At 35.8% G+C, this 12,635-nt stretch overlaps 1 protein-coding gene across 2 annotated transcripts in view; it reads left to right on the plus strand.

The window, feature by feature from the left end:
- Window positions 1-12,635, plus strand: part of HDAC9 (histone deacetylase 9) — a 921,220-nt gene that overhangs the window by 681,402 nt on the left and 227,183 nt on the right. For both annotated transcript variants that reach the window (XM_011944150.1, XM_011944151.1), the window contains exon 15: window positions 9,844-9,964. In XM_011944150.1, the coding sequence (XP_011799540.1) occupies window positions 9,844-9,964 (121 nt within the window). The remainder of the gene's footprint in view (window positions 1-9,843; window positions 9,965-12,635) is intronic.

A 12,635-nucleotide genomic window follows, 5' to 3' on the forward strand; every position in this document is an offset into this window, starting at 1 on the left:
TTAGTGTTTCTGAGCCTTCTAAAGGAATCAAAGATAATGATAGTATCTGCCCACTGGAGGTCACTTATTCACTCCAGAGAGAAAGTTGGATCCCAGCTCAGGTGTGAGTAACTTATTTATCAAGATACCCCAAGGACCCAAATAAAGAGAATCAAGGCTCAAAGGCATTACTTCTAAATAGGCTAGAAGAGGCTATCAGGAAGTTAAACTTTAGTTCCTTTGCCTAGTTTTGTCTAAAACATGCTAACATGAGGAGGTATAATCTCTGCTAGCTGGTACTCCAGGGATTTGAGTACCAGGCCGGATGTCTTAGGTTATCATTTTCTCCTAAGCGGTAAGAACAATTTCCTCCCTTTGTTGTGGGAAATAAGAACTCAAAAAAGAGGATTTATTAGATTCCACAGGAAAGGGTATAATCAAATAGGAATATAATGCATACAACCTGGGTCAGTGCATTGTTTTTCAGTATCCAGATAGTCATCTGCCATCTTTGGGAACTATTTTCCCACCAGATCTGTGTGGCCACTCTTGGTGAGAAGGAGATCTTGAATTTGGCGTATTTCAGAATCATCTGAGGGGATGGTAAAACACAGATTGCTGAGCTCTAAACTCAGAATTTCTAATTCAGTAAGTCTGGAGTGAGGTCCAAGAATCTGTATTACTAACATGTGTCTGAGTGATTCTGATACTGTTGACCTGGACGTCACACATTGAGAACAGTGATGTATCCATTCAATGATATTTATCAAGAATTTGAGTTTTCCAGGCATCTTTCTTAGGAGTAGAAGATATAATACTGAGTAGAAAATATACATCCCCTGTCTTCAAGAAGGTTACTATCTGGTGTGATCAGCAGGCATTAATTAAACAATCATACAAGTAAATACACAATTACAAATTTCAAAGGGGTTTTGAGTCATTCATTTTATGTTGCTGTGATTTTGAAGACTCTTATTGATTGTGCTTGAGAAAGAAAAAAATGAGGAAGGTCGTGGTCAGTTGCCTCTATAGTCTTGACAGCATCAGTGGGACCCTGTGACCAAGAGACAGGGAGGTAATGTCACATGTGAGAGTGTGAAGAGTAAAACATACCAGATCTTGCAAGGAAAAACTTGCCCTCTTTGTGTTTTCATTTGTGTTCTTTGTTTATTGGGGTTACTATTTGACCAGGACAAAAAATGAGAAATCTCAATTCTGCTGACATACAGAGAAGAGTCAGCTTTCCTCAACCAACAGAGCAGTCAATTTTACAATTAATGAAATAAAAAATGACATAATAGAAAATATAGCAATTTGAAAACACTAAAAGGATTCGTTCATTTCCAAACAGTGGATTGATCCACAGATCAAACTTTTGGTTTATATCAATTCATTTAGCAATGTCACAAATTAATCAAAATGTATTCTCTCAAAGATGATCATTCAATATTAGATTTGACCTTAGTTTTGCCATTAGTTATCTGTGTGCTTTTGTCAAACCATTTAACTTTGCTGTTCTTTGGTTTTCCTATGTTTAGATCAGGGTGTTAGACAAGATATTTGCTAGGATCTCTTACAGCTGTAATACCATCTGACACTGGAATTGTTAAGCAGCTCTTTTGGAACTTAACATTCTCTTTGGTTAAGAGTAGGCTAAATTTTTAGAATGTTTCAATAAACATATTGCTGTTAGTTTGTAAGCTATAGTGTAAATTGGCTTTGCTTGCTAATCCTGATTAGTAGCCAGAGAAAACATTAGTCCTCATTATATTAGATTGCAGTGGTTACATGGGTTAACTTTTTTTGGCATGACGTGGCACTGTTTTTAAGAAGTTGAGGCAGTCAGTAGTCCTTCATGCCAATACCATTTAATTTTTTCCCCTACTGAATCATTCATACTGAGTTTAGTGATTTTGTTGGGAGCGAACAGCAAAACCAGCAGCTTTCTTATCACCATGAGAAATGGATCTGGAGGGGTTATTTGGTGTCGCCTTCAGAAACAAACTATTTGATTAGGTAGCTGGGTTTCTAAGATGTGTGTGCTCCTGAAGAAAAGAAATGTGCTCTTCTGTGGTCAAAAAAAAAATTGTGGAGGTTGATCCATCATCTGTTAGAAATGCACTTGCAGTTGTTTCTTCCAGAAATGCTCATGACTCCCAGCCCCACCAAACCACCCACAGACATTTGCTTGCTCTCACATTTGTTTTGAGAATAATAACATTTTATAATGCTTTTGTTGGATTACACACTATGTGGAATTTGCACGGCCTTTTTGTGACTAATATTGAATAACTTTGCTTCGCTTAATTCATAAGTAAAAACCATAGGCAACATACTGTGCTGAAATGTTTAACTCGTTTATTCAAGTGCCAACACAAAGTAATTACAAAACAATTCTGGGACACAAATCCAAGCTACTGTTGTCCCTTCAGGGACTTCTCGGCAGTTCCAATGAGAAAAGTGGAGAGCAAGTTTAGTGCAGAATCTTATGATGCTAGGAAGCGGGGATTCTAGCATATCTTCTTGCACACATAGGTGACTTTAAAATACCTCTTTGTTTTAAATCAAATCTAAGTAAGGAAATACATTCATCTGTGGTGAAACACTTTGGAATGTGCAGGTTTTCTGACGTCAAGACTGCAAAGCACTGAAAACTGAGAGTTAATGGAAATTCAATTAAACATTTGTTTTATAGAGTAGTCTAACTAGATGGCAGCACGTAACAGTGTACTGTTTTGCTTAGTTTGCAAAAAAAAAAAAAAATTATGTGTTTGTGTCTTAGAATCTAACCACAAAACAGAGAGAAACTCAAACAGGGAGCCCTGTGTATTGTCTCTAAAGGATATGGCAGTCTTGGGAAGAAGAACAAGTGATCTAGATTTGATGAGTAAACCAGGCTACCTTGTCATTGTTCTAAAAGATATTTGTATATCACAGAGGGGACCCAGGCAGGTAAATATACCAAAACTAATTGTGCAGCTTGTAGTCAAATGATTTAGAATTTCTTTTAAAAATGTCTGCTAAACAAAAAGAATTAATGTGGAAAGCAATCAACAAAAGGAAATAAGAGAGGCTGTTTTTCTGAGTCCATTTGGAAAGTAATACAGAGCTTCTGAAACAGCGGCATTAAAGCTTATTAATAAAAAGAGTTACATAATTTTCAGTCATATGAAAACTGCAGTTTTTGAGTAACAAAAAATACATGTTGAAAGTTTGTTTCGTACATGATGACCAGTTTAAAAAAGCAAAGCTTTAAATTCAACCATTAAAATATTTATTTATAATTTTTAAAAAGAATAACTGCAATGTAGGGGGTTCAGTTGCACAAAGAATTGTGAAAATTGAGCAGTTAGATTAAGGGATAACATTTTTTCTTGCTTTCTGGTGAGGACAGTGATTTGAAATAGGTGGAAGTAAAACTTAAAAAAAATAGAGAGTATATATGCTTGTCACCATTTCAGAGCTTTATTATTGAAATGGGATTTGCTGTTTTCCGAAGTGCTTTAGAAATGGCTCTATGTCCTAAAATACTTTAAAATAAGTCATAGTGACTGAATCAAGCAGTATTAAGACATATGAAAGGCACTTAACATTTTGAAGATAGATAATTGTTTACTCACCAACCTTCTGTCCACCAACCAAATATTTTAACCATTCCATAGACCCAAGTGTTGGTCAGTGCAGTATCAGTATCTTGCACTCACTTATGAGCAGTAAGTGTGGACAGCTGCCTCTAACATGTGGTTCTTGACCTACGCTACCCATTACAATCCCCTAGGTGGTTGGAAACATCTGGGTGCCTGAACCGCACCCAGACAAAGGTGATAAGGTAGGACCCAAGCATCAGTACCTTCTAAACTTCCCCAGTTGATTCCAAGGTGCAGCCAATGTTAAGAACTACTGAAACAGAAACACAACTTCTTAATGTAATCTTAACAAGACAGAGACAAATAGGCAAGTGAATCAAATATTTGGAGATGGGAAAGTAACAGAAGTAAGCATTAACCTGAGAAACAAAGATGACACTAACTCACAAGTGTCGTACATAATTTTCAAAAATTATTAAAAGTGTTTGTTATTTTGAAGTTGTTACAGGATAGGAATATGAGCTGTGAAAAATTCTCTTATTTTTCAATTATGATTAAACTTATAAGAAGTGAGCATCACGGAATAGCTGGACTCCTTTTGAAAATCCTTATTCAGGTTTCCTCTTTGGCCTCAACTTCAGTAATTTATCATTGCAATTATTTTATTTGCTTGCCTAAGGTAAATGCATAAATCAAAGCGAAGCATATTTTATTACATTTCTATGGTGTGTAAGGTTATTTCGCATGGAATCCTATCATCTTAAGGCTAAAAATGAGCTTTGACATAATTTAGTCAAACATATTTATGTTCATAGATGAAGAAACAAAGGCCTGCAGAGATATCTCATAGCTGACTATAAGCACATGTGAGAGTCAGGACCAGAAGTCAAGGCTCCCAAGTTGCAATTCTCTTTTTTACCATGTGACCCACAGAAAGGACCAAAAGCCTGTTAGGCCGCTTGCCTGCTTAATTGCCTCCTTCTTTCTTTCACTCCCCCACCTTTTTTATGAGAGAAACTCTGAGAAGTACATGTTATTACACGAGGAGGGTAGTATGGAAGATCATGCAGTTGCAGGGGCATTTAAAAACCATTTTTATTTCACATTTTAAGAAACAGTTGGTTGGAGCATTTTAAAACTCCAGTAGTTGTGCTTAGACATAAGCAATGAGATCAGATTTTTATGGTTTTTTTTTTTAAGAAAGAAAATACATCCAAAAAAATCAATAAGACTATGAATTGACTCATTAAATATTAAGTATGGTATTTGTGGCAGAGTGTAAGAGGTCATTTACAATTCTTTATTTTCTTTGTTTTTTCAACCTATGAATTTCTTTAGCCCTGGATTTTTGGAAAAAATAAATAAAAACACATCCCTTTATTTAGGGACAATGGATGAAACATTTTCAGAAAATGAGATATTTCAGTGGAAATTCTTGCCTAGTATGTCACCACTTTGAAAATGATTAAAGAAAATAGAGTTTTCCCCAATGGAGGCAGGTACTTTGACTTGTCAAATTTAAGTTGGACATTTTCTCTTAGTTTGGAACTGCCACAAAATGAGCCCTTTCATGTCCTCAATAATACCAAACCAATGCAATCCATCTGTTCTGCTAAATTATTTCTCGTTCCCTAACCAAAGGCACTGCTTTTTCATGCATTTTATCATGATTTTATGCCCTTTATTATATTTTACAAAAGGTTCTGATTCCTCCAGGGCCAATGAGAACTGATTAGGACACTGGCCTCAATCCAGGCTTTGAACACAGGAGGGAAAGGAATAGAACTGTTTCCTTTTTTCCCTGCTCCTTGGCAGAAAAAAATATGAATCTATACCGTGTGTGTGCTCTGTGTGTGGGTGGGTGTGGGTAGGCTGCATTTTATCCTGTCACAGCATGACTTTGTAGATCATGTTCAGAACATTTCTTCTATAATCAGGTTGCATTAACGGGCTTTGTTTCAGAAAGACTATTTCTTTAAGAAAGAACCATGGTGTGTTGTGAGACTCAATGATATGGTCATTTTAAATGACTTTGGTCAAACTTCCAACCTGCATATGACTGTTTAGGGCTCTAAACTAAACATGATGATATTCCCAAGCACAGAGTAAGCGCTCAGTGAATATAGCTCCTTTTCAGACTCTCAGGGAAGAAACTAAGTGTGCATCACAGGGAATGATAATGTAACAATGAACACAGTCCTACATCACAACATTTTTTTATTAAGAAGGTGACAAAAGCTACCAGGTTCCATTCCTAGGCCTGTGTTGGTAATGCATTTAAGACCTGTATTGACTCCAAGTGAGACATCTCCAGATGAAATCCATTCCTTATTTGCATTGAGTGCCCAAATATGCTCAGAATTCTTAAAAAACCTTTTTGGGCAGACTATTATAGATAACTTTACATAGATATCCTGCAGACCAAGTATCTCTGAGAATAGAAATTAGTACTCCCTAAATTAAGATTATTAGAGCACTTTAGCCTATTTTTTGACTCATGCTATTGACCTTTGACTCAAGAGAGCATTGAGAGAGAGAAATGAAATAATAAAGGGTACACAGGAAGCAGAAAATATGAGAAAGGATTAAGTGGGAATATCTATATTTAAGCCTACACAAATAAAAGACTAAATTACTGATGGTAATACCAGAAAGTGGGAACTGGTAAAGATCTCAATATGAAAGGAAAAGTTGAATGTGACAAATTTAAGGCATTTTTACAAGTGAAGCAAAGCGGAATTACTCCAGGAGATCCTACATGTTAAGGAATAAAGAAAGCTGTTGCTCTTTCAGAATTTTCAGCTTAGTCATCCACCAAGTTCTTCTAGCAGTGTCTCTGTGAGATGCAAATTTCAAAACATGCTTTTTCCGGATCCTATCTACAGGTAGAAACATTTTTATTTTTTGGTACTGAATTAGTTTTCACTGCTCTCTTTCTGTAGAAACATGTGCACTGTTTGTGGGCTGTTCTCTAGCAACCAAAGAAGCAGAAGGTAATTGCCAAGAATAAGTACTTCCTTATATTTAGTGAAATTATTTTAAAAAAATATTTATAATAATAATAATAAGAGCTAGTGTGAAATAGTCGCTTAGAGTCAAAAGAAAGAATAACAAGAAGGAGAAAAAGATAAATCAAAGTGAAAACACAGTAATAGTGGTACGTTTTAATGGCAAGGATGGGGCCTAGAGTATAACTAGCAGAGAAAACTGTTAGAATAAGTCAATGCTAGATAGCTGGATCAAATGCTCTGTCTTTACTGTTAGTTGACTGATCTTATACAAGGGGATGACCGATTCAGCAGGTTTCCTCTTATCAGGGGTCCCCAAACCCTGGGCCACAGACCATTAGTGGTTCATGGCCTGTAAGGAACCAGGCTGCACAGCAGGAGGTGAATGGCAGGTGAGAGAGTGAAGCTTCATCTGTATTTTCAGCTGCTCCATGTTGCTTACATCACCATCTGAGCCTTGCCTCCTGTCAGATCAGCAGTGGCATTAGATTCTCATAGGAGCGCTAACCCTATTGTGAACTGTGCATGTGAGGGATCCAGGTTGAGCACTCCTTATGAGAATCGAATGTCTCATGATCTGTTAATCTCCTATCACCCCCAGATGGGACCATCTAGTTGCAGGAAAGCAAGCTTAGGGCTCCCACTGATTCTGCATTATGATGAGTTGTATAATTATTTCATTACATATTGAAATGTAATAATAATAGAAATAAATAAAGTGCACAATAAACGTAATGTGCTTGAATCACCTCGAAGCCATCTCCCCCATTTTTTTGTCTTCCACGAAGGTGGTCGCTGGTGCCAAAAAGATTGGAAACCGCTGTTCTTGTGACTTACTAGCACTTCAGCTACTGTCAATTACAGTGAATCTTGTTAGCAGATTAGTGTTCAAATCTGTGATTGAGCTGGAATTCAGCTAGAATCAGTGGGATTGTGGGAGAATAAGAAAAAGTGTTGGACAAGCATAGAGTGCATGGTATGCAAATTTACATGACTAGTGTATGAACACATCAAGATATACTTTTCGTTAATGGTATTTCATGTTATACCAGAGGTAAAAATTTAATTTATAGATGAAAAGAATCTTTATAGAAATGAAGAAAGAGGAAAAAAATCAAAGAAAGTTTATGATAGTCATCAAAACATGGGTCTGATCATTAGCTGCAGAACTGACATTGTTTAAGACACTAACGTTTCACTGTATCAGCGTATATGATGTTAGTGGCTATGGATTTCAAAGACCCATAGAAAGAAGAGCTCGAAGCCCTCTTATTTCATGGTGTTCGTTATTCTGCCAGACTAGGATTGGTTGCCACATTTTGTTTTCCAGTGCCCTGCTCAGTCCAACTTTAGATGACTCAAACCATTGTTTGTCTTGAGGGATTCTCCACTCTGTGAAATCTCACAGTTAAAACGTTTCCCTTTAATGTTGCCTTCAAATTTGCTTATGCTTATTTTGTCTCTTTACATGTCATCCTACTTCTTTGGTTGTTCTGGTCTTCCGTAAACTTTCCCATATTGAATGTTTCCCAGCAACCCACTTGGTTCAAGATGTTTTCTTATCAATCAGAAAGATGGCTGACCAGAAGGCCATCATTAAATTTTTCTTAGTCTTCAGCATCAGAATTCTGATCTTACCCACCTGGAATAATTTCTCTAAATCATATTTTTATTTTTCTAGTAATTTGAATTGGGTTAGACAGTGCTGAATGATACCATCAAAAACAGAACTTCAATGATATACAAAGAAAGTTCCATAAGTATTTGTGAGTTTATTTAGCACGTAAAGGCAAATATTAATGAGATTTTACTTTAATCACTCCCTTCCTGTTACCCCTGCAGACCCCCACCATTCCTCCCTCACTGTGACCTGATCATTTATTTTCAATGACAAGCACAGCTCTGCCTCCTGCCCAGTAAATGCTGAGGGATTGTCAGATATTGAAGTTTTCCTGGCCTGCCCCTTCAGTGAACCACACATCAACATTGAAGAGTCTGGCAGCAGCTGCCTCACCTTAAACTAGGGAGGCTGAATGTGGAATTGTCCTCATCCTGAGGTGTTGTCACCTGATGTTTCCAGGTTACCTGGTGGTTCCTTGGTCAGGAACATGAAAGGACAGTATTCCCTGAACAGATTCTCCTTGAATTTCACTGTTGTTCTGTACTTAAATATTAACTTACAGCTGCCTTGTGGTGATATATATTTTTAAGTGAAATATTAACACCATCTCTGTAATACTAGAAAGCACAGCGATTTCCAAAAGTTAAGGCTAATTAACTTCGTGTACCAGCACAATATTTATCAGGCTCACAGATGTGCCAACTGAGGAATGTAGCCAGAAAGAACACTTTGCATATTGGATAATTGAGGTTTGACCTAATGAACAGTTTTGCCTACGTTGAAGGGCTATAATTGGTTAGATGGAGTGAAAGTCTCTGCCTAGCCTGTTTGTAAAAAATTGATGGAGTCTAGAGTGTCTCAAACAGTGCCTGGTTGAACAGCAGGTTTTGTTTTTGTTTAATTTCCGATCTGTCAGAGACTAATACTCTTATTAAAAATGTTAAAAATGAAATATGGCAAAAGTGGAATAAATATTGAAGAGGTTCAAGATTATAGTAGATTCAAAAGACGTAAAAATATTGTCAAATTGCCATAACAGTTTCTAAATATTGATCTGAATTTCTGTACTGACCTCACTACAGACCATTAATAAACAGATATTGACCTGTTATTGATCCCGTGGGACACAGTTTGAGGAACATTGGTTTAAACTAATACTACTGTGAGGTGCACACATGGGAAGTGATTAGCATATCTGTGATCATCAAGTTCATTAAAATAAAATGGTATGTATTTATGTCCTTGAAGAAGGAATAAGGAATGTGTTCTAATAACTTATTTGGGTAAGTGTAACAGAAGATTGTAATAAATTTAATTATCAGCTAAATAGTAGCCCCTATTAGTTTTTAAGCTGATACTTTACAAAAGAGTTAACTATTAATTTCTGTGTTAAAGCTTTCTCTTCCATGCCAAATAAGAATATACTTTATGTCAGTTGCCCATTTAGGCATAAGCAATCTGTTGGATCTGAACCTTCCATACACTCATTTTTCAAATATTATTATGGTATTTTACTAAGCAAATCAGTGTCACATTCCTACATGATGAAATTCAGCCCATTATTAATCATCTTAAATGTGACTTGGGGTCTCATTTTCTTCTAAATGTTGTCAGTGGAGTACTGTTGGCTTCTGCTGTTTTCTTTCAGCGAATTCAAGGTCGAAAAGCCAGCCTGGAGGAAATACAGCTTGTTCATTCTGAACATCACTCACTGTTGTATGGCACCAACCCCCTGGACGGACAGAAGCTGGACCCCAGGATACTCCTAGGTCTGTACGGGCCTCCACTGTACTGGGAACAGCACATTCCAGCACTATCATTAGTCAATGCTGGTGTCAGTTCAAAATACTTGGCAAGTAGTGCAACAAAAAATCAGCTTTTCCAACAGCTTTGCTCTGTGGAATGAGTCATTTGCAATAGAAGCCATTGTAGATTAAGAAAACCCTGCATTAGAAAATGACAATGTAGGTTCCATGATGTTTACTTTAAAATTAACCTTCATTTGAATAACATTTGTACAATGTGTTTTTGCATATAGAAAAAAACTGCATTGCTGAATTTGTTTGTCATGTTTTCAAACTAAAAGAAGAAATGATTTTTACATCCTTTATGCAAATTTCTCTTCACCATTTTTTTTTATCTTTTAGTTCCCATTTTTTTTTTTATCTTTTAGTTCTTTGTTCTATGACCTTAAGAAACAAAGGAAATAGTACAACTTATATTAAGTGAAAACTCAATACTACTATGCCTATCACAATACATTTTATAGCAAGATTTCAAATCTATTTATTGCCTTAGCTTTGGAATTAAATGATACATTAAATGCAAAACTAGAAAACTAATAAACAGTTTTTTGTTAATGTATGACTTTTTGAAAGTTTATCATCAGATTTTAAAATAAAATTTATGTTGCAGAACTTCATATAAGCTTTATATGAGTGATAGAAACAACAGGTTTCTGGAAGAAAAACGAGTGATAAACCTTATTTTAGCTGAAATGATAATATTGTTTCATTAACTTTTTATAAGTGAATAACAATATCTAACATTGGCAATAGATGCTAACGGGATCATGTTTTAAATGTTTTAACTAAAAAAGACATTTTAGGAGTTTTTCCTTCAAATAAATATATTGTGTCAGCACTAAGTTATTGAACTCTTTCACCTAATTCAATGTTATTTCAAAATTGTTTTATGTTAACTGGTCCTAAGCAATTTGAAAATAAGTAGATAACATATAGTAGGTAGGTATCTTGGAAAGCAATTGTAAGGAAGAATGAACAGTTACTCATTATAACACTTACAATATACCTTTTTAAACAAGTGGCAAACATCTCTAAGTTTGTGACGTGCAGGCATATGAGTGAGCATAAATATGCCCACACATGTGTGTAACAGTATAGGTAGCAGTAGCTTGGGGAGAAGTAAGACCAAAGGGGAATACATAAAGATTATCCAATTTTTAGAAAGTACATTGCTAATATTTGATGATAAAAATAATATATACTATCGAATTAACATATATTAATATGAATACAAATAAATCAATCTAAACATATATGCTCATTTTTTTCCTTCTATTTTAGAAACCAGTCTCTGTACATGCAGACGCTTTACATAAAATACTTCTTTTGCTGCAAATATTGTATAATAAATGTTCTTATTTTAACATGAATTAATAATCCTACCCAACTAACCAAAAAGATGAAGTAAACCAGACATTTTAATTGTCATGATTTTATGAGGTCATAATACTCGAGCATTCAAAAATAGGGGACTGTGTCCATGTCATTATTTTTTAATTGACTTAAGAAAAAACAAGTACAAAACCTCCCCACTTTTTAAAAACCTCTGGTCCTAAAGTATAAATCAACCTTCCAACTTTATTGGAACAGGCTGGGCTTGATCAAATTGTGAATATAAACACACATTTGATAGTTGAGAGGTGCTCTAAACAACCATTGTTCCACATTTTAAGAGAAAAGACATATTTATAAGATAAATGAAGTTTAAACTTTTGCAACATCAAACTTTTATTTATAAAACATGGCTTTTTTTTTTTTTTTCCCAAGAAATTTGGCACTTTTGAGCAAACCTAATTTTTGTAAAACATTTGATGGGTGTATCATTTTAAAATGTGATGATTTAAGAATGAATTTCCACATATAATTTTTTTGTTTTGTTTTGTTTTGTTTGAGACAGAGTCTCGCTCTGTCGCCCGGGCTGGAGTGCAGTGGCGGGATCTCAGCTCACTGCAAGCTCCGCCTCCCGGGTTCCCGCCATTCTCCTGCCTCAGCCTCCAGAGTAGCTGGGACTACAGGCGCCCGCCACCTCGCCGGGCTAGTTTTTTTTTGTTTTTTTTAGTAGAGAGGGGATTTCACTGTGTTAGCCAGGATGGTCTTGATCTCCTGACCTCGTGATCTGCCCGTCTCGGCCTCCCAAAGTGCTGGGATTACAGGCTTGAGCCACCGCGCCCGGCCTCCACATATAATTTTAACTTGGACAAAGGTTCCTTTCATGTATGTAGGTGATGAAAGCAGCAAGTACGTATGATTCAATTCTTAAAATTTTAATCTAAATTAGCCATTTATCTCATTAATTTTGAACATTTGATGTGAAATAATATTCCTACAGTTGATAATCTTAAAGTTAGCATTCTATACATGTGTGGAGTTTCATATACAGTTCTCAGTGATCATTGCAACAATTTCAATATTGTGTGTGGGCTACATGAGTACACAGAAACAGGGATGTTGCATTCCATCAGGTCTTAAGGTCGAGCACTAAATTCAACCGCGCGTCAACACTTCAAAACTACTTCTCTTTCCCTAGTGTATCCAAAAGTTTATCTAATTTTTCTCAATCTCAGTTCAAAGTGAATAATTCTATTCTTTTAAAAGGTTAACTTTTAATACTTTGTTTGCTTTTTGTGAAATTCGG

The sequence above is a fragment of the Colobus angolensis genome, unplaced genomic scaffold (assembly GCF_000951035.1).
Source record: "Colobus angolensis palliatus isolate OR3802 unplaced genomic scaffold, Cang.pa_1.0 Scaffold229, whole genome shotgun sequence".
Classification (NCBI taxonomy): Eukaryota; Metazoa; Chordata; class Mammalia; order Primates; family Cercopithecidae; genus Colobus; species Colobus angolensis.